At 31.2% G+C, this 24,377-nt stretch overlaps 1 protein-coding gene across 1 annotated transcript; it reads right to left on the reverse strand.

Moving 5' to 3' along the window:
• Positions 1–273: 273 nt before the first annotated feature.
• Positions 274–24,366, reverse strand: LOC134711481 (UV radiation resistance-associated gene protein-like). Its single transcript, XM_063572087.1, has 16 exons — positions 24,026–24,366; positions 20,693–20,813; positions 19,384–19,418; positions 16,081–16,144; positions 15,741–15,838; positions 14,233–14,325; positions 13,830–13,909; positions 13,131–13,236; positions 11,759–11,885; positions 10,764–10,848; positions 10,290–10,380; positions 9,386–9,446; positions 8,762–8,927; positions 5,158–5,236; positions 3,331–3,422; positions 274–1,269 (listed from the first exon to the last, which is right to left on the reverse strand). Exons 1-16 carry the CDS (start codon positions 24,077–24,079, stop codon positions 288–290), a joined length of 2,334 nt encoding a protein of 777 aa, XP_063428157.1. The 5' UTR covers positions 24,080–24,366; the 3' UTR covers positions 274–287.
• Between the last annotated feature and the right edge of the window lie 11 nt (positions 24,367–24,377).

Consider the following 24,377-nt stretch of genomic DNA (forward strand, 5'->3'; position numbering starts at 1 on the left):
CATCTCTGTGTCGTTATCCAATCACAAACCTCGACACATTTGTAATCCGTAATATATCTATATATAAAGTATGATAGATCTAGGTCTATACCTTCTGAAACATTAAGCTTTTAAGAAGATTGTAAATCATAAATGCCAACGCCACCATGAGACAACTATCTATCTAGATTTAGATTATAATTCAATGCCAAAATGAATCTGATTTTTAGGGGGGAGAGTCAACCATAAATATGTTATATAAAATCCTTATCTTGAAAATATCAAAACAAAGCTTAAATTATTGGATATCACAAGTTATCCGGAATATTTTCTGATACACATGAAGATTCTGTATCTTCAGCTTTCTCAGTTGTTTGTCTGAATGACAATGTTTTAAAAGTTCTTTGAATTTCTGGAAATTCCTCATCCTCATTGGAAACCACAGAAACGAATTCATCACAGGTTTTGCTATCAATATCATTTGGTTCAGTATTATGCAAAACAGTCTTATTGCAATTTCCTCTTTGAACAGAAGAATCAGTCTGATTTGTATCTACATTTAATTTTTTGTCAATATACGAATCCTCCAAATTATGATAGGCCTCATATGATCCATCTTCTAAAGGTTCGGTAAATGTTTTTTGACTAGAATCTTTTGAGGCATTCTGGTTTTGAGACTCATCCACAGAATTTATACTACTTGCCCCTATACTTAAAAATTTCTTAAAATCTGAATGGTTTTGGTGATATTCAGTAGTTGAAAGTGTTGACATTTGACTTTCTAATATCAAATGTTTGCCACCAAAACCCTCTCCACTGGTATTGGTCAAATTGGAATCTGTCCTGGCTTTGACATCTAATGAATCAGTTCTATCATATTGGCCATGGTTGATTCCTAATTCACTAAAATCCACAAGTTCTGTAACTTTGAAACTACTATCTATAGCATCAATGTCATTGAAAAGGTCAGATTTATCCGACACAGGATTTGATATTTTGAAAAAGTTGTCGTCTGGTGAAGGATGAAAATGAATCTCTTCTGAATCGTGGTCCTCCAAAATTTGTCTGTTGGCATTAGAATTTGCAGAACTAAGATTTGAAAAGCTATCATTTTCTCTTTTCAACCTATCTGTTTTGGTTCCCGCCAAAACGTTTTCTATTGTGACCATATCAGTACTGTCTGGTGCACTTAATCTACCTCCAGAAGCTAGAGAGCTATGAGTGTCAATATCACTGTAGTTCTTATCTTTAATATCACTATTTGGTTTGTGGAGTCTGTTCTGGTTTTCTCTGAAAAATACAAGTAATATCTCATTATTTCTATTTTAAAATCCAAATATATGTATAATGTATTAAAATATTATCTTTATACATTAAATATGAATATAATGTAAGATGTGGTTATACGTAAATGAGACCACAAAATAACAACACGAATTACCATAAGGCATCTAGAGGCCAACAAAAAAGTCTTAATATTAGACATAAGCGTAAGGTAATGTCAACCTCTAAATTATCTCAAGTCTTAAAATATTGAGAATAAATATATACATGTAACACTTTTTGGAGGATAGCATTGTTTAAATCTATATATTCCTAAATTTTTGTGTAATTAATCCACTAAGCACTATGTTTATCAATACCAGATAGCTTACTTATGCATGTTTCAAATAAAGCTTAGTTAGCTATCAAATTAATAAAGCACATACTTCATGGAATAGCTTTCATTTTTAAGATTGATTTAATAATTCTCAATTGATTCAGATGTTTAAATTATAACTAGTATTTTCACAAAAAAACATGAACATGAACTACATGTATGTGGAAACACTTTCATTTTATACAACATTGAATCAATTAGTGCTTGATTTAAATTCAAAATAATTTTCTTTTTTCATGACTCTGATCCTTTACATTTAGTTTCCTTTTTTTGTTTTAATAACTATACACAAAACTGAAAGCTTTACAAAAACAATATTATTAGCCTATATATCAAACTTCTAAAGGAGGCTCACTTCACTATAGTTTGACATCTTTTCAACGGTGCTTTGCTTTTGCACCAATTGGCATTTCATCTGCGCCAAAATAATCATTCATTTGCGCCACAATCCCTATTTCATTTGCCCGAAATGCAATGCATCCCTTTTCAAGAGAACATTGCATATGTTTTGAAGATAGACAAAGTTAGACTAAGTCAACTTAATTTTACAAGGCAGCATATACAATAGATGACTAGATAACTATTAAGTGATGAAAATAGTTTAGCATAGTCCTTATGGACAAGAAAAGGCAATAAAATAGATTACTTTGTCTTTTTTTGGAGAAAATGAGAATTTCCGTAACATAATATCATATTCCTTATTGCAGACTTAGAAAGAAATGTAAGTTTTATGAAGGATTTTGGTCATTATCTTAATTATTACATGAATAGTTTTTAATAAAAAAAGAATTAGTAGAATGCTGTTACAAGTTCATTTATGTTAATCTAGCAGTGAATGTTGGCTATATCACTTACCTTTTAGTCTTCACTGTTAAAGACCATATTATTTGTTTATAATTTTTAAAAAAAAACTATTATTAACATTTTATATGCTTTCTTTACATATTGAAATTTCCTAGAATTAGTTTTTGACAGTTTATATTTTTCTAAATGAGAGAAGGTTTGCTTAATAAAGCACTAAGTATGTTTATTTAAATATATAGAGGAGCTGCACATTTGAAGTTCAACAGACATAGAGTGGGGTGCTCTTTTTCGCCACATCTTTTCATGTTTTCTACAGTTTATGTTCAGGTCTTTATGTTTTTGAAGTATACTGATATTTCTATATGAAGATAACTTCAAATGCAAAATATTCTTAAGCTTGAAAACGTGTTTGTTTGAATGTAATCATCTGAAAAATTAGATTAAAGGGTGTTTGAAATTTTTTGATTGTTTGTCAATGGGGGACACATATTCGCCGTTTTTACGCATCTATTTAAAACCAAATAACCGCAGCTTTAAACAACATTGATCAAATCGATTTCATTAAAGATGAATAGCAGACATTTCAAAAGGAACTGAAATTTAGGGCATTCAGTCAAAGAATTACTTAAAAACACTTCTTTGAATTCATGTTTTTGCTTCAGGAAATTGGCAGAAAACCGTTGTCCTTTTTTCGGTCCTTTTCAGTAGGTGCCGCAATTTTTCTGGCATACATACAAAATGTCTGATAAACATGCATTATTTAGTGAAATCTTTTGTAAAACAATATTGAATCTTTAGCTTATGAAGAGTATATGAAATAGATAAAACATGTTACATATAATATGGATTAAATGATAAATGCATCCCAATAAATGACCATTACTTACACTTTAGTTCCAAGTCTGAGTTCTAATAATGTTTTTATATTTTGTAAAGTGGTCCGTAAATCAGCTGTCCCCATTCCACAATAAAATCTTAGCTGAAAAACACAAAGAAACATCTATATAATTTTATCAAATTCAGAAAACATTGTATGGCAAGGACATATGATAATTATCAACGCTAAATTTTTTTTAGTTCATACTCAGTTTCTTGTTTGAATTGTGTCTCATTTTGTAATCCCGTGGCCTTTTATAGCTTATAATATGGTATGACGAATAATTGTTGAGGACTGTAGGAGGACCAAGAGTTGCTAACATCAAAGTCCTTTGATCTCTGCTTGATAGTGGTCTAATTGGCAATCCTACCAGATATCCTTATGTTTATATAGCTATTGTTACATCATGTCTACAGATGTTTTATATTATCATTTTTTTTTTTATTATTTCCCATTTTAATATGGGCATTGTATTTTTTTCAGCCTGTGCCTCTATCCACTCAGTTTTTCAGTTCTTGGTCAAATTAGTTTTGATGAAGTTGAAGTCCAATCAACTTGATACTTAATACACATGTTCCCTATGATATGATCTTTCAAATTCAAATTTAATGCCAAATTAGAGTTTTGATCCAAATTTCAGTCCACTGAACATAGAAAAGGATAGTGTGATTGGGGCATCTGTGCACTATGGACACATTCTATTTCACATCTCTTTGCATTACATCTTCTAATGTTGTGCTTTAACTCAGTTCTTGAAACTTGAAAAGTACTGACTGCTGACCTTTTCATAACTTTATAATGTTTTTGTGTATTTAGTCTACAGAAATGTTTAAATTATCTCATAACACAGTGGAAAACAAGAATGTGTCCTAAGTACACAGATGCCCCACTCGCATCCCACTCGCACTATCATTTTCCATGTTCAATGGATCGTGAAATTGGGTAAAAAATCTAATTTGGCATTAAAATTAGAAAGATCATACCATATGGAACAGGTGTACTAATTATAGTTTCAAGTTGTTAGGTCTTCAACTTCATCAAAAACTACCTTGACCAAAAACTTTAACCTGAAACTCCCACTTTCATTTTCTATGATCAGTGGACCGTGAAATTGGGGTCAAATGTCTTATTTGGCTTTAAAATTAGAAAGATCATATCATAAGCAACAAGTGTACTAAGTATCAAATTGATTGGAATTAAGCTTTATCAAAAACTACCTCCACCAAAAACTTTAACCTGGAGCGGGATGAATGAACGGACGAACGAACGAACGAAGTTACAGACCAGAAAACATAATGCCCCTCTACTATCGTAGGTGGGGCATGAAAATAAGGCCTTTAAAAAAAGGATACATTTTTGTTAAAAATAAATGATATGGATTTTTCAATAATTTAAAAGAAGTTTTCTTGTGAAGACTGTTCAAATAAAACATACATGATATTGAAAAGAAGCTGTGGTACTGTCTGTGGACATTTCTACACAGAATACAACAACATGGTTGAGGTAAACTTAAATTAGAGAAGGCACACATCAATTTTTCCATTAGTGTAAAAGTGACACCACCTAAAGTCAAACTTGATTAGTGTTTTGTGGTAATAAGCATTGTGTTTAAGTTTCATAACATTTGGTTGAGGCAAATGGAAACCAATTTCAAGAAATATGGACAAATGTACAAACAGACAAGAGAATACTTGATGCTCTCTCAGCTACAGCTGGGGCATAAAAATTGACAATTTACACCAACCCAGAGATGAGATTTCAAATTGCCTTCTCTGGGTCACATGTGAGTATTAATGGAACAGCCCTTATTAAAAATACTATTATTACTTGACATTACCTGACCAATATCTTTGTTCAGCAAATATACACCATAGTTAAAATAAAACTTTTCTTTGCCTTTTGAGTAAAGTGGGAATCTAAAAACCAATATAGAATTCATTTATTCTGACAATGGGTCTTTAAAATATTACAATTTCACAGAATATATGTAAATTTTTAATAATGTCTACATATAATAGCATAGAAAAACAATTTAAACATTTTCAGTTCCTGGAGTGTTTCTAGTGTTTCATGTAAAACAAGAGGTTGTCACAACAACAGCAAACCGGATTTATTAGCATTTATTTGTGTCCTGGCAATATCACAAGAACCATTACTGATGATTGGTGAAAGTCAAAATCGTCATTATTGAACTTGACCTCTATTTTGTCATCAGTACCAACATATTAAAATTTAAAAAGCTTTGGTTGAAAGGTTCATGAGAAAATGCACGGACACAACTGGAAACACCATTTTTCAATCTTTCAAGAACCATAACCCCTGAACGGTAAAAGTCAAAATCGCCATTGTTAAACTTGACCTCTATTTTGTCATCAGTACCAACATATTAGAATTTGAAAAGCTTTGGTTGAATGGTTCATGAGAAAATGCACGTACACGACTGGAAACACCATTTTTCAATCTTTCAAGAACCATTACCCCTGAACGGTAAAAGTCAAAATCGCCATTATTAAACTTGACCTCTATTTTGTCATCAGTACCAACATATTAGAATTTGAAAAGCTTTGGTTGAATGGTTCATGAGAAAATGCACATACACGACTGGAAACACCATTTTTCAATCTTTCAAGAACCATAACTCTTGAACGGTAAAAGTCAAAATCCTCATTATTGAACTTGACCTCCTTTTTGTCACCAGTTACAACATATTAAAATTTGGGAAGCTTTGGTAGAACAGTTCATGCGTAAATGCACGGACACGACTGGAAACGCCATTTTTCAATCTTTCAAGAACCATAACTCCTGAACGGTAAAAGTCAAAATCGTCATTATTGAACTTGACCTCCATTTTGTCACCAGTTACAACATATTAAAATTTGGGAAGCTTTGGTAGAACAGTTCATGTGTAAATGCACGGACACGACTGGAAACGTCATTTTTCAATCTTTCAAGAACCATAACTCTAAAAGTCAAAATCGCCATTATTGAACTTGACCTTCATTTAGTTGTCAGTTACAACATATTAAAATTTTAAAAGCTTTGGTGAAACGGTTCATGAGTTAATGCACGGACAACATTTCAGTTTAAATTATTTTTTTGTTTCTCAATCAAGATCTGTAAAAGTCAATTTTGTAAAACGACAACTACTGCTTAGCTAAAACTGTAAAAACAAAAATTAGCATATATTATCCATTCTTTATTTTTAATGTTATCTGTTTTTCCAAAAGCTTTCATTAACAGATTCTGTTTTGGGTTTGTTAATTCTTATACACGCAGAATCAAGATGGTCATAAATGAGAAGATTTTCTACGTAATTAACTATCTTGGAGGAAGTCTACATTTTGTAGATGCAGAATTTCAGGATTAAATAAATAGAATTTTGTCAAAATGAGTGAATATGGACCATAATTTGGTATTCGGCCTTTGGTTTCTTTTTGTATCCTTTTTTATAAGTTCTAAAATTTTAACTTTTATTTTGTGGATTGTGTTGGTGTTAGAATAGTATGAATGGAACAATTGAGTTTTTCGAGAAAAAATTAATACATTTTGATTCATCGTTTACGTGACATGAAACCAAACAGGAAACCAATCTTTATTTTCTTTATTTTGCACAATATAATTCAAAAGGCATAAATAAACACCATTACTAGTGTTACTTGCTTCATGTTAATATTTAAAATCTATTTTCAATGTTATATTAAAGTTTTTTTTAAACCTGACAGGAAACCATAAGAAACCGAAAGCATTTTTTTAGTTTTATTTTATTGCAAAATCTGCTTAAAATAATCTGAACAGTATACTTTTTCTTAAAATCCATCTTAAATGTAACAGTATTATAAAACTCCTAAATATGTGCTTGTTTTGAAAACAATTAGTACAATTTATTCAGAATTTTCCATATTTTCTCCATTGATACAGGATACCATAATCGTTGTATCTTGATGTTTAAGCAAAAAAAATGTATTTATATTTGGTTTTGATATTCCAGTTATATACAATTTATTCCAAATCATTGGCAATGTAACATTCTTTAAATCCAGTAAAGAAAAAAACTTTTAACTTGGAATTAAAATCTTTAAAATAGGCACAATGTGATACTTGTGACCTGTACACCATCTACATGGTTTCCACATTTTAACCTACTTTAGTGGGCTAAAATCAATAAAGCACTTCCTTTCAAGTCATGCATGGTAAAAGTTTATTTCTCCTTTGACAAGTTTATTGCGTTTCTGATAAGTGTTTGCAGAACATGAATAAAAAATATTAATTAAAAACTGTGACAGTATTCCAACTTTGTACATTCTAAGTGTAACGGTATATTAACATGTATTTGTTATTAAATTATATTTATTCACCTAAAATATCCAGTAATATTTACTGCTGAAGTTGAATCAATCCAACCAGCATTGGTACAATGATAAGAGACGTAATTTCGATTGATTTTTCCAAGGACTCTTCACGTCATTATTGGGAAACGAAGTGTGTTCTAACGTCTGTCAAATATGAAATCGATTTTGTCAAGTCATTGGGCATTTATTTTCACACAGGATCGTATGTAACATTATGCACATAGGTAAAATAACAGACAACTGGCGCAATCTCTTTGACAATTGTATTTTTCTCTTTTAAACAAGACGAAACAAGTCTACAGATTATGTTTGCTAACATCCCGTTGGAAACAAAAACAATGTTTAGACCTAGTATTTCATACATCCGGCCGTAATGGGGTTATCACATGTTAGTCACGTGTTTCACGTATGACCGGAAATGGTTAGAACTTAAGGACAAAAACAATTTTAATAAATAACTGGACTTCTGTTTCGTGTGAAATGTAACGCATAACGACAACGTAATTTTCTTACTTAATTATTACGAAGATCAAAACAAGAATGTAAATCATCTCGGATTTACCTGTTTGAACATCTCGCGAGAGTTCATATTTGCATATTGTTTTTAAGAATTCTATTACAACAAAGCAGATTACATCATCTAAAAATTGCGTTACGAAATCGGACACAAAAATCACGCCACTGTTCTTACATCTGCTACATAAATACTTATAGTTCTCTGCATTTTCTTCTCATTATTCTTATTGGTCGATGTTCTTTGTTATTTGAAAGCAAAAGATACGAATTTGCCGGTGACGATTATCTATAAATCAGTCAGCGTTATGCTCTTTGGAAGCAATAAGTAACGCGAGGATCGACACAAAAATACGGTTGTAGAATCTTTGAAATTCGTATATTTTAAAAAAATTTCTAGGGAAGAGTAGCATACACTTGTATGTTGGTAAAAATAATGGCATCTTTAGATGTAGTTGCAACTTTTCTTACAGTAATTCACATTTTATCACTTTTCTATAGTTATAGGAAACGGAGCCCAATAGCAAATTATGGTCCATATATATGAAAGGCTTATCTTATCTGTCTGCAAAAACTTACGTATTATCTTTATCTGTTAGCTTGTGGTGTATATGGTCCATGATTTGTGACCTTGAACTCCTATGTACTATAGGATATCTCAAAGGTACATCAAGAATGTGTGACATCATTGTAACCATGTGAGCCGTGTAACCAAGGGCAACAGCTACTTGCGTGTCATCACAACCTATAAATAACAAATATTATATTTTGTCATATTTGCTTTTTAATACAGTGGCTTGTTCCAAAATGAAAAAGTAAAAAAGATTGGACAAAGTAAAAGAACTTTGAAATCCAAAATTTGTCTCTATATTGCTAACCTGTTTTGAAAGTGCATTCCTTGTTACTGTGCATGTTTAAATGAAACAAATCCTTATTACTACTTTAAAATTTTGAAGTACTCATTCCATGAGCATAGTATGCAAGAGTAGTTCTTAACTATATCATTTTGTTAATTTCTTTGAATATTCATACATTTGTTGTTGAACACGGCATTCACAAAGATTTTCAAATGAGCTGATCAAATGAAATTCCTTTAAAACTAAATATGTACTCTTTAGCTGCTCATAATTCAATTGAATATTATTCTCCAGAACTTTCATAAAAACATTGACAAACTAACATAAATATTGTAAATATATATACCATGAAAATTCTCTGAATCTGGTAACTTGACATGACAAATTAGCAAGTCTTTCTTTTTGTTCTACAAAATATCATTCCAAATTAAGTTTGTTCATAAAATTTTATAAAAGCCATTAGTATTAGCCAATTCTTTTTTTTTCTGGTTATTTCCAAATTCACAATTTCTATAAATTCAGAAACTATTGCGCAGAAACTATTGTGAATAATGAGACTCCGTGAGGATCGCAATAATGAAAACTCCCATTTTGCTATCTGATACATATGACTTAATGCAGATGATCTTGAATTTGCAATAATTAATCTCACATTGTTGTCCATTCTCCAATAAACGTATGCAATAATTTCTGAATTCACAGTATTTCTTTTACTTTTTGGCTGATGTATTTAAAGCAATTCTTCACAACTTAGTTCCTTACAAATTGAATGAAAATTGTTGAATACAAATTGTTATTTTATGTACAAAAATAATTATTCTTCAAAGAAAGCATTTTATTTATTTGATGCAAAAACAAATAAAGCCCATAGAGAATGAAATGAACTTATAAAAGGGAAATCATAACTACTTTAGAGAATACAGGTAAACACATGTTCCTATATGCTTTTGCGTTTTATGAAGTGATGGTTGTTAGATTTTGTGTCGTGAATTCATGCACATTTTCTGTGTCATTTATCTATTGTGCAGAGTTGTCTCATCTTCTTTTGATATATAAGCCTTCTTTCCCTCACCAATTGAAAATATCCACATTTCTAAAGTATAACATGTTTTATAAGTCTGTTCTTTCCATAATTTGCTGACATATTTGATCAAAGTAACTCATAAGTATCGTGGCCAAAAACGTCCAAAGTCCATAGGGTAATGATTTTTGAAGTAATTCACAATAGCAATTTACATGTTTAAGCATACCTCTGTAATAGGATAAACATAGGTTTCTAACTCGCTAATTAACTGTTTTCTTCTTATCTTCCACTGGGCTTCTTCTTTGATAAAATTTTCTCTGAAATATTCATTCATTTCACAGAATTACAAGTACATAAATATCTACTAAAAGGGTTGAAATCTTGACAAGTGGCACATCTATCTCACTGCACTATGTTTGCTTCATTATATATCTTATAAATACATGTATATATCAAAAACAATTCCATTCACTTCCCCCTCCTCAATGTGTACTAAATTTAAGTTATCAATAAATAATCATAATGGAATGTCTGACCACAATTAAATGTAAGTGTTCCATGGAAAATCAGAAATTTAGATAACTGTTTGGCATTACAGTTCCGACATTCAACAAAAATGAAGTAAACAAAATAAAATTTAAGCCCCATCCCCACTGAATATTAAATTGATTGATATACTTTTTTGCCTTCATACACCAACCTTGTTTGATTATAACTTTTCTTGCTCTCACTCAAATCTTCCCTCTTTTTCTTTAACTGAAGGAATCTTTCATTAATTTCTTCTTCTGAAAAGAACAAATTAATATTCAAGAAAATGTCACTACCTTGGAAACTTCTTTAAATAATGATCATTTATTTAAGATATACAAGCTAACACAAATCCAGGCCTGAAATGTAGCAATTTGGTTCTTCTTATTATAATACATGTAAAATTCACCAAATTAACAAAGTCATTCTGAAAAGAAGGCATCATCCTAAGAGCTGACCTCTCAAACAATAGGCATATACATTCATGTTTGGTATATTTCATTTCTAAACAGCATAAACAGACTAGTTTAGTATCAAACTAATGTGTATCATATAGGAACCTCTGGGATTTGTAATATTCTCAAGACTTAAATTCGGAATTTTGATTTTTGTTTTTACATTTTTAATAAACATACTTTTGACAAAAATAGCTTTTAGAGTATACAAATCAAATCCATTTTATTGATTTCTGTTCATATCTTGATTTGTTCAGAGCAAAAAATTAATACATAATAATTTAACATAGACTTGTGCCTATTTTTAAGGAAGCTGGCTTGTCATGTTTTGTAGTTTTTGTCAGATTTTCAGAATTCTCTGGTTTTATCCATTTGAATGCCTTGAAAAAAGTTTCCCGGTGACCCCCATTTTTCTTTTTGTTAATCTTTTACATGTATAATGATAAGCCATCTGTAAAAGTCTTATAAAATTTTAATTATTTTTTAATAGTTTTTGAGAACTTAAACTTGGCAATGATAAAGCTATGAAAAGTCAAGAGAGACTATTTTCCCGCCAAAATTTCAATGGCTAATATCTCGAAAAAAAGCACGGTGACCTATATATTTTTTTTGCTTTTTGGATTCCTTTATTAATCCCCTTTCAATATAAACTAGTGTTTTGAAAAGTTAATTACTTTGAAACTGACAAGCGAACTCCCTTAATATTCTCTACCTTTTTTCTGACTGATATGTTTCTGTTTGTCCAGATCATCTTTAGCTAACTGTAGTCTTGACATCTGCCATGTTAACTCACTTCTCAGTTGTTCTCTTTTCATAATTAAAGCTTCTCTACTTGATAGCTGAAAATAAAATTATATTTACTTTAAGGGTACTATTCATTGGTTATAACTAATTTTGGACTAAGTAGAACCTTTATTCTATTTTTAAAGGAAAGTGGTGAAAAGTAATGAAGTTTATAAGTATATAAGTTACTTAAATCTTTTATGCAGAAAAATATTGTATTTATTATCACAAGTTATAATACCTCATCATTTCAAAGAAATTAATGCCTTGTTCACACGTACATTTAATTCGAATTGAATTCAAATCGAATGCGAATCGAATTTGCTAATAGTGTTCACACACTCTTCTGTTTTAATTCAAATTGATTCGAATTGGCTAATTCAAATTGATTCGAATTGGCTAATTCAAATTAACTAATTTGCATTAGAAATATGCTTTTGCTAATATGAATTAAAAGTTAATGTCGTATGGACAGTAAAGCGAATTTGACGCTCATTGTAATTCGAATTAGAATTGATGTTGGGACGTAAAACATTTCTAATGCGAATTCAACTAATTCGAATTAGTTAATGGGAATTGAATTCAATATGTGTGAACTCAGGATAGGTGTGAGTTGAAAACTAAAAGTATATACAAAACTAAATGAACCAACATTATACCTATCCATGTTTGTGCAACTTGAAACGTAGACCTTAATTGTGTCTTTTATCAAATATCAATGTGATTTTGTCATTTTGTGGATTTTTGATAATCTGTTATAAATTTATCCCTTTTTTCTGGAATGCATAGCTTGACATACCATAAAGATAAATATCTATTGATGAAGACCATATGCTGATCTATATTTGTTTTTTATGTTGTTAGGTTACTGTTTCATAACTGTATGACAAACATCCACTTTAAATAACCATTAGATTACTTATATCATACATATACATATAAAATCTAATTCTATTTTTCAAATATTTAAACATGTTTTTCAACATTTGAATGTTCTAAGAATACTGAAACTTAATATCTTCCCAATGAAAAATATCAAATTTATCTATTTTCACTTACTGTGGATTCATTTATTTTCGTGGATATCAATTTTCGTGGATTGAAAACAATTTACATTTTCGTGGATATCTGAATTTGTGGTTTGCCGATTTCTATGTACAAAGCCTATAGAAAATTTGCAATTTGTTGAACATATGAATTCGTGGTTCACCTGTACCCACAAAACCCACGAAAATTGGTATCCAACGAATAATAATGAATCCACAGTACTGTACTAAAAGCTGATGATACAAATTTCATACCTTTTGGGATTTTTCTTGAGATGACAACAACTTATCTTCAATTTTAGTATGAAACTTGTTTACAGTAGCCTGGGTCTGTTTTGTTGCTCTCAGCACTGTGTAAATTCTGTGAAACAAATATTTTATGAAAATTCAAAAAGAGACTACTTGAATCTGTGTATGATGGTTATATCTGTAGAAATGTAATTAGTCATATTACAAAATGTTCCTTTTATTCATTCTAATTCCAAAGATTATAAAACATTTTCATACATCCAAAATATGCTATGAAATTATCACCTATTGACTAAATTTACTGTCAAAAATTGTGTCTACCTGGTTGTGTAAGATGGGCATAATGCAGAACAGCCAATGTTGGTTAATTAAAGCCTCTGCGCTAAAAGTAGGTATATGGGGATTGTACTGATTGACTATATGGGTCGTCATAATAGATTAAAATCCAAAACATAAGAAACCAGAAATTATTATTTTCAGTTGAAAATTATAAAATATACCCCAATATAATGTCAGAAAAACAAATCTGGTTTGTTTCCTTGATTTAAAAACCTTTAAAAAAAACAAAAACAAAATCTTCAATAATTCTTGGTTTGATGCTCTAAAAATAACATTATAAATGATGCCAAGAATAACTACTTTTAAATACATGACTTTCTATAACATCATTATATCTGGAATATTCTGACCTGGAATTATACACACCTCAACACAGAAGATGCTCTGTAGGAGTTTCTGACTGCAGATGAATCTATATTCATCACATTTCCAGATAGCTCTGGTTTCTAAAATTGTAAAAAAAGGTAACGACAATGACCCTATTGATCAAAATTACAAAGATCTTTTAGTTCCTGTGTTTTTTTGTTGTTTTTTTTCATTTTTGTGATATATTAGATCTTAAGAAAAATTTAAGGGTCTAAAAAATAACAATGTTAATAAAAATTGATATCTAAAAATAATAGTTCAATGATTAAAACTGTGTGAGTTGATGACCTACTAAGACCACTTGGTGACTGAGGATTATAAGAGTTTTGTATCCTACAATACTAGCTGCATTTTGAATAAGAAAAAGATAAGAAATTGTTTAGTATTCATGTGCGTGACTTACCTTCGTCAAGTCTACATCAGGAGCAGCAAAGTATTTGTCAAACATTCCAAATATAAGTGAATTAGTAGCATACTTTACTGTGTCTTGCTGAAGCTGAAATAGCACCAAAAAAACTCTTTAGGAAAAGGATACTCAAAAGTGTATCCAGAATATAATGATTAATTCATATTTTGAATTTTCCCCTATTTTACTGATAAAAAGAATTTCTTTTTGCAGTTAACAAGTAGATACATTATGTGGTTAAAGTTTGTTACACTTTAATTATTTTGTCAAACCTTTATCGATTTTTATGAAATCTTGCAGAAGCGTTTTTGTGATAAATGTCTTAAGCAAAATATTGAAAGTACATTTTTTTAATTTGGCATACGGACTTGTCTTTTGGCAATTGATAGGTGGCCTCACGCCCTGTGGTTAATATTTTCTACATGACCAATTTGAAAACCTTCAGATATTGACATGAAACTTAGACAGAGGTTAATATTCCAGATCAAGAAAAAAAATCTGACGAAAATGTTTGATTATTTAAAATCCTGTAATGGACTTATAAACAGACAAAAATTTCACATGAAGCGGTAATCCAAAGCTCGAGAACCACGGTTAATCAGAACTCTTTACGAATTTTCATAATGCACCTACATTGTAAACATCTGTTCTGAGAACACAGTTACATGTATGTCGTAGTGTATTTCTTAAAGATAATAAATGAAAATAAAAAAAATCCAACCTGCCCATTTGTGCTTTCTTATTATTTTTTTTACAGTGTGTAGTACTATTTTTGGAAAAATTATATCCAAAATCATAATAACCTTCGTCGTCTCTCACTAAAAATAGGTTGAAATCTTTTGACAGCTTCCGAAATGTTAATCTTTAACCTTTTTTAGCTGGACCAAATCACTATTTTACTTTGAAATACATGAAACAATTTGTTTTACAGTGTAATTTCATCCCCCTTCTTGTTATTTAGTGGTTAAACATGAAGAAATAAATTTGAAAGTAGTATAAAAAGATTCTCAAGTAACCAGGTAACACATTGTTCACACTATGGTCTATTTTCAATAGACAATAACTGTGTTCCCGGACCAATAGTATATGTTCAACTTGCTATTGACTAATTTGTAATCACTGAAATGAGCCCCCCATCTCGAACCCACTACTGGTAGGTTTTATAATCTGGATCCGATTGAGGCCTTCAACCAACTCGCCGAGTTTAGGGCGTACACTTAAAAATAGTCTAGCTACGCCACTGACATCACTTTGAATAATTGATATTCACTGTTAATCCAAATTGCTAAATACACTTACAAATTCAATAAAACAAATCATAACATTACTCTGAGTCCATGTTTTTAGTTGTGTATTGTAAGTTGGCTATAAATGCCATTAACAAATAAATACAAGGTTTATCAGGTTTCAAAAAACATTCAGAATTTGATCATAAATGCACCCTTTGAATTTTTTTCAAACTAAAATGTTTTGTATGAACTCAAGTTATCCAGTGAAAAACATACCTTGTCAGCAAAGAAAAGCAGTCCCATCAGATTTACATCCCAATCAATCAAGAGGTCAAAGTTGTCCTTTATTCCAACCCATACCTTCACTACTAAGACTGGTTAATTGTTAAGGAATATATCATATTAGATAAATCAAGATAGAGAAAATACTCAGGGTCATAAATATTTACACTTTGATATTTTGTTTTTGAATCTGCATCTATCCTTAATTTTCAAACAAATTTTTGTATATATATATTTTTTTTTTTTGTGAAGTAAAAATTACAGAAAATAAATTCTACCTGGAATTATTGAAAGCTTAACATAAAAATCTAGCACAATCATACTAAAAAGATACATCTTGTTCTGGTACTGAGACTGTCTTCATATCTACTGATGTCAAAACTCTGCCAAGTTGGATTCTACAATTATTAATGTAAAATTTTCAAAACATACAATATCCTTTCCAAATACAAAACTTACAATATCCTTTCCAAATACAAAACTTACGAATGTAGGCTATATTTAATAAGAGTATCTGTTTTATTATTAATATTTATTTCTATCTTACTTGTTAGAATACTATAAACTACAGAAAAGGATCATTTAAGGGCAATAACTCTTCAATTATGTAAATTAGCAGGTTATGCTGACTTGTTCATACAGGTGTAATACCACCAAATCATGGTACGTCACATCTGGTTGTATACGAAAATAGGTCGAAAAAAATATTCCCTTGAATTTGACCGTTGTAGGTAATAAATCCTCTATTTTATTGCAGTAAAAGATTTCTGTGTCATAAACATACTAAGCTCAACCAAAGTGTAACAAACCATATTCCGCACAAGTTAGCAAAACAGAAAGATAGCTTACCTTGGCTAACACCAAATGTACGTAAATTAATACGTCGCCGTGACAGACTATACAAAAGAAAGAAAAAGTCGGCGGACCCTAAGATTACATCAAAATTCAAAGAAGCCAGGCAAAAAGTACAGAAAGAACTACGTCGTGCATATTGGAAGTACATCCAAAATATAGTAACACCTAAAGAAGAAACCCAACCACACAGCAATATGAAACGTTTCTGGACTTGTATCAAACATATGAAGACTGATAGCAGCGGCGTGGCACCACTACGTAGTGATGGAGTACTTCACTCGCATCCTTTGGACCAAGCAACAATCCTGAATAAGCAGTTTCAATCTGCATTCTCTTCCAAGGAAACATATAGTCCAGAACAATTCAAATCTCGTTGTAACATGCCAGGTCAATACCCTTCTGCTGAAGATCTAATCATTACAGAAAATGGAGTGCTGAAACTTCTTACAAAAATGAATCCACATAAAGCTTCAGGACCAGACAACCTAAAACCTAGAATACTTAAAGAACTTGCAATCGAGATAGCCCCAATTTTAACTATCATCTTTACAACATCACTTAATACCGGGGAAGTACCATGATGGTACTGACTGGAAGAACGCCAACGTAAGCCCAGTCTTTAAGAAAGGAGAGAGATACAAGGCAGAGAATTATCGACCAATATCTCTGACATGCATCTGCTGTAAACTCATGGAACACATAATAACTAGTCATATTATGAATCATGCAGATCTCCACAATATTCTATATCCATTACAACACGGATTTCGTAGCAAAAGATCATGCGAAACCCAGCTGATTGAATTTGTAACAGATGTTCTCATCATGGACTTTTCGAAAGCCTTTGATAAGGTAGGACACAATCTCCTAATGCATAAACTGGAACACTATGGTATCCGAGGAAATGTAAACAAGTGGATCGCTAGTTTCCTGTCTAATCGCACACAAGCAGTAGTTGTTGATGGAGAAAGTTCATCTCATATTGATGTAGAGTCAGGAGTTCCCCAAGGCTCAGTACTGGGGCCGTCATTATTCCTGTTCTACATTAACGATATGCCAGATGGATTTAAATCCACAGTCCGACTATTTGCAGACGACACAATAGCGTACCTAACGATATCATCAGACAAAGATTCACATGATTTACAACAAGATCTGGACAAACTTGGAATATGGGAATCAAAATGGAAAAAGTCATTCCACCCTGACAAATGCAATGTTCTCACCATCAGCAGGAAAAACAAGACAATTGCGACTTCATACAGTTCACATGGTCATATTCTTGAGTCAGTCAGCAGTGCAAAATATTTAGGCTGCACATTTACATCCGAACTCAGATGGAACGACCACGTAAATAATATATGCAATAAAGCAAACCGAACAATTGGTTTCCTAAAAAGAAATTTGAATATAGGATCAACTACAGTTAAGGAGAATGCCTATAAAACATTGGTACATCCAATTGTTGAATATGCCAGTCCAGTATGGGATTCATACCTTAAGACAGAGACAGATAGACTTGAGATGGTACAAAGAAGAGGAGCTCGCTACTTGTCTAACAAACATCATAACCACTCCAGCGTTAACTTGGTGCTAAAACATCTGAAATGGACATCTCTAGAACAAAGAAGAAAGGAAGCGAGACTCACAATGCTATACAAAATAGAAAACAACAAAGTGGCCATTTCAAAGGAAGGTCGTCTAACACCACCAAAAAGAATGACACGAAACATGCATAATAAATCCTTCCAAGTACCATCAGCATCCTGTGATTACCGAAAACACTCATTCTTTCCAAGAACCATCTGGAATTGGAACGCTCTTCCTCCTGGGGTCGTATCAGCACCGTCAGTCGAGGCCTTTAATGCCTCGATGACAAAGCTGAATTAAATTCCAAATTTTTGGGGGGAGGGGGGTGGTCGAATATGCGCACCAAACCATGGCAGTATAATCAGTCCGTTGATTGTGGCCATTACCTGGCAGAAGCAGAAGCAGAAGCATATGTCTTTGGTATTTCAAAGCACCATAATTTTTTTATTTTGGATTTCTATATAATATTTTGTAATCTTGAGGTTACATGGTGACTTAACCTTGTGCACAGATAGAATAAGGGGAGAAATTTGATGGGTTAACTTCTATTAATGATGGTTATTTTCTTATATGCAATGAAATGGTCTGTGAATTTTTTTCTATAGTACTGGACAGGATAAAACTTTACTCATGCCAAGTATTTCCTTATTTGAAACAAATATAAATTTTCCACTTTTTTTTGGAATAGTGCAAATTTAACAAAGACTAATAGGGGAAAATCAATGGTGGTACATGTATTACACCTCATACCCATAGCCAGTGTTGAAAACAAATTTATAATGACTTTTAAATTGTGACTGTTTAAGTCGAGTTTTTGAGGCCAATTAACCCCCCTTTGAAAATTCCTGGCTATGGGCCTGCACCTACATGTAGCATGAAAATCTTGCTGATCAACTTTGCTGTTTAAATGTTTGTCACTTTTCATTTCTTATAAGAACATACTAAATGAAATGAAATTGATTATTACTACATGTACATCAATTATACAAATTCTGCTTCAGACGTCGTTCATTTCTTTGCTGATATTGCAATTGCTTGGCTGTTGTAATACTTTTGGCAATACATGTAACATAATAATTTTTTTTAATACTTTATATGACTAATTACTAAGTGTACTTTTTCAAATCAACAGAATGCTTCTTGATTATAATAAAAAGCTAAACACTTACAAACATTTTTCCTTCTTACTTACCAGAGATCCCTGTATCTTTTCACTTGTATAAAATGCTAAAAAGATAATTTTATGATAAAATTACATGTACATGTACATGTAGTATGAAAAATAAATTGATTTCATTTATTTTAAATAAATGAATGTTTGTGCTTAAAGTGTTTAAGTTTGCATGTGCTACTGTTATATAAATACTATGTGCTACTATATATGTGCTGATATTAGACATTTGTTTTAATCTATCTTGCTTAGCTTTTATTCTGCATGTGCTATCTATGTATTAATATATATATGTGCTGTCTGTTTGCATGTTTGTGTTGTATGTGTGTCTGATGTTATTACATGTATGTTTTGTTTATTAATATCAGTCGGTTAAAGAGCTCTTAAGAGCTCATGTTCATTGTTATTATGTATATATATGCAACCCGACTTTAAATAAAGATTACTTTACTTTACTTTTACTTTACTTTAACTGAAATCAACTTTTGTCAGCCTTGTACTTTTAATGAGATGCATACTCACTGTATGGATACAATAAACAATGGGAATGTGTGCTGTGTTTTTTTATTTTGGTCGGGTTGTTGTCTCTTTGACACATTCCCCATTTCCATTCTCAATTTTACATCTTGCAAATAACTTTATGAATGGAAACAGAAAATGTGTCAAAAAGAAAATTACTCAAACAAAGAGAAGAAGTCTTCAGAATTTTTTTGCATAGAATTAAAAAAAAATCCTTTCAAACCAGTGCCTTATACTTGCTGTGGAGTTGGTTGAATTTTTGCTTCATGTTAAAGATGAAGGAGAGCAATAAAAGCCTGTTTCTTTCAGGCTTTGCTCTTTGTGTATTTTAGACTGAGTATAACTGTTTTTGGGTCATGGATGAATACCTCATATATATCTTTTGTTCATCCATTACATAATGAAAGTCAATCTTATACTAAAAATAAGGTTTTTTATTCATGATTTTACTTCTTCTTTTCAGTCACTGCATTGTTATTGCTTTATTTATACCCTACACATTGTTTTGTTTTACATCATCTCTTTTTTTCAGTTGGAATCTAAAATAAGTATCTAATAATCATGTTAATTCCAAAAGCTCTATGAAGGGCTGGATCTGGTTTACAGAATCTAGAATAATGGGCAATAACTACAGAAAAATGGTCCTAAAAAAAGAAGAGAAAAATATGACAAAAATACAGTGAATAGGGAAAAATGGCGGAAACATTCAAAGAATGCATGAATGAAGACTTCCCAATCTGAATCCTCCCCTACATGTATGTTACATTAACAATGAGTTATACTGAATCCAAGATAAGGTATTAAACTGTACCTGGAACATCTCTGTCTGTATGTAGAGTGAAGTAGGACTGTAGATTGGTCAAGTCTTTTCCTTTGTGTCCTGGCCAACATAAATTTCTTAAAGCTAGACATCTTAAATGTCTTAGTCTTCTCTGAAAATAAAAATATCTGAAATTAACAACATATAGCTTTCTATCATGTCTTTCCTGCCACTGACTATTTGTCCTTTGTTGACCAGCAAAGACCAGTTTTTATTGCAATGTCTTGTCCAAATTTTTAATAGACCAGTATTTCCCTTTATTTACTGAACTAAGGCCTGTTCACTACTAGTATTGACTGTTTTTTCCAACCTTGTTATATGAAGTCATAGAAAGCTTTATTTTACTTGTAATGTCATGGATAAATGTCAACTGTACCCTATTCATACTGAAACATTCATTGTTTATCTCAGAAACACCTCAAGCGTTAGTGACATGCTAGATCATTTGAAATGGAGAGACCTGGCACAGAGAAGAACTGATGCACGCCTGGTCATGTTCTATAAAATTTCATATCACCTCATTGCTATCACAAAAACAGACAGATTAATTCAACCGCTCAGACAGTCCAGGAACATGCACACACTCTCATACCAAATTCCATCCTGCCGAACACAAATAAGACAACAATCATTTTTCCCACACACAATTAAAATCTGGAACAGCCTTCCCCTGAGTATTGTGATGAGCGACTCTATAGAGTCGTTCAAAGTAGCCGTCTCAAACTACACCTACAGCCCATAAATTCATCATGTGTAAATAGTTTTATCTTAATATTTAAAAATAATAAATTAAAAATATGCACTATCACTATGTAAAATTATTTGTTTTTGTTTTTTTGTTTACTATCACAAATTTGTTATATTTCACTGTATATATACCTTCACAAAGCAATGTGCAGTACAAGTGACGTAAACTTCAACATGTTGAAGGCGGTCATTACATAGTAGAAGTAGAAGTAGAAGTAGAAATTCTGCAATTGATTTACTGATATAATTTTTCTTCATGTTAATTTTTTAAATAAAAAGTTACTTCAGTACTGAATAGATGTCATGGGATAGCTGTAGTCCAAATAATTATGAGACATCATGGACATTGAATTTTTGCTTTGACGCCTTCCTGTAATGTACATTGTACGGCATCACAGGAAAAAAAATATCATAGCCTTTCAAGACATCACACAATGTCAGAATTATTTCGACTAGATTTATATATAGCTGCAGAACCATGGATCTTAGATCCTTATGATATTTTTTTTACAATTTGCACCTACATGTATGGTCAATATATACTTTAAATAAATCAAAACCAGGAGGACTTCAGAGCTACGGTTCCGAAGCTAGATTTTTGGAATAAAACAGAATAAAGAATTGCTGAAAGAAATATTTTTAGGAGTTCAAGTATTTATGATCATGATGAAACTATTTCAAATTTTTACTTTGACACCTTCCTGTCAATTAAAGGTGCAAAGAAAACATATAATAGCCTTCAAGATGTCATAATAATTTATTTGGACTATACTTCATTTACTTTTAGCTAAATTATTATGTACACAACCAGATGCACATTTACATGAGCCATGACATATTATTCGTATGAAAAGTCGCATTAGAAATTGGAAACCATAATGTTTCTATCGTCTGGGTCGGTAATCTGTATCTGTATGTTATCTTCACCTCCTTTATAGGAGATCAGCGATTTCTCACTAAGGTATATATATCCATCCACCACAGTGTTAAAAATAGTCCATCACCAGTTATATTACATCATGTACAATTGGCTAAAACACATTTTCTATATACAGTCAATAAAAGTGTTTCTCTATTTAATAATATTTCGTTGTTATTTTAAAACTCATATTTGTGAAATTTATAAAAACTGTAATAAAAGCTAAAATTCAAAATTTATTTATGTATAGCCTATTTAAAATTATTCAGATCTAGTTCACTTGGATAATATTAAAATAATCTTCAATATTAAAATTTAAAATAGGGTATAGTTAAATCTTAGCTTTATCAAGTATACAAATAGATGAGTACTAAATTTATATATATGATATACATATATTTTTAATGGGTTATGCATACTTGAGATGTCCCTATTTTTTCCTGTTTTTTATATCTGACAGCGTCCTATATCTTGCTCTATGAATGTTAAAAACATATCTGAGTTCTGTGTGAAACCTCTTTGCAAAGTGCATTGACTTGGTAAACTTGTTGGCCGGATTCTTAATTTCAGAATAGATTCGATGATTTTACAGAAAACTGGGAGAACTGTTATTCCACGATAATTCTTTATTTCTAAAATTGATCCCTTGTTTTTAAATACTGGAGAAAGGAGTCCTTTTTTAAGAAGATCTGGAATTAAACCTTTTTTGAAAATATCAACTAGAATTTGATGTATAGAATCTATAAGATTATCTCCTGCGTATATAAAATTTTCAACAGTTAAGTCAAATGAATCAGAAGCTTTCCCTTTCTTCATTGAATTTAGAGCTTTGTATATTTCACATTTTGTTGGTTCTTTAATTTCGGAGTTCTTTGTTAATTCGGTTATAATGTCAATTTCATATTTAATTGAACTTTCGTTTTCAAAGTTAAAGTCTTCATCTCTTGAAGGAACTGCAAGGTTTGCAAAATGTTGTCTAAAGCCTTCCATAATATTGTCTTCTCCAGTTAAAATTTCATCATCTACATGCAGATCTTGAATATAACCATGTAATGATTTTCTCTGTTTGTTTATGAGCATGTGGAATATTTTGGTGTCTTAAGTTCTAGTGCTCATTATTTTTTCCTTAAGTTGTGAATTTATCATTGCTAATTCTGTTCTATATACCCTGCGAAAATTTTGCTTATTCTCCTTTTTTTTAGTTAAAGTATTATGATTGGATGGTGGTTTTCCAGCTTCATACCATTGTAAATTTGTGATTTTCATTTCTTTATATGCCGTGGATATCTCTTGGTTCCCAATTTGTAAATTTCCCATCTTTCTTTTTTTCTGCTTCGTTGGTTGACATTTACGTGCACAATTATCTAAGATGTTACTAATTGCGGTAATTGATGTTTCTAGTTCCTTGTTGTTATTCGGTGAATTTATTGTCTGTATATTCAAGTTTACAAGCTTCTGATCAACTAAGTTCTTATATTCTTCTTTGTCTATCTTGTCCCATTTGATTTTTGGTTTAGTTGTACTGATGTTCTGATTTTGTCTTTTTTGTAAATTTGTTTTACACGATACAACTATTGGGTAATGGTCAGAAACATTTGAGTGTAGGGTTTCATTATTAAGATAATTTGCAGCCAGAGCCTGTTTTTCAAATAAATTACCTGGTATGACGATAATTCAAAGTAGTTTCTTGCTACTTTTGAAGAGTTTTCCATGTTACAATATGATAGCTACATTATTGATAAGGATTCGCTTGTGTTTATGTTTTTACAGACGTATTTGTCATAGTCTAGGGGAGTTTTCGCTTTCGGAAATTCACTCCGTCCACCATTTTAAACATCTCGATTTTGATCATGTGACCCAATGTTCTTCGATTGATTTCGCTAAATTGAAGATTGCTTGCACAAATTTAGGGCTAAAAAATCATTCAAAATCATCCCTTGATGTCTTTTTTTACTGATAACGAAATCAAAACAATCAAATATACAAATAGTTGAAGAATTTTCGATTCCG

The sequence above is a fragment of the Mytilus trossulus genome, chromosome 3, assembly GCF_036588685.1.
Source record: "Mytilus trossulus isolate FHL-02 chromosome 3, PNRI_Mtr1.1.1.hap1, whole genome shotgun sequence".
Classification (NCBI taxonomy): Eukaryota; Metazoa; Mollusca; class Bivalvia; order Mytilida; family Mytilidae; genus Mytilus; species Mytilus trossulus.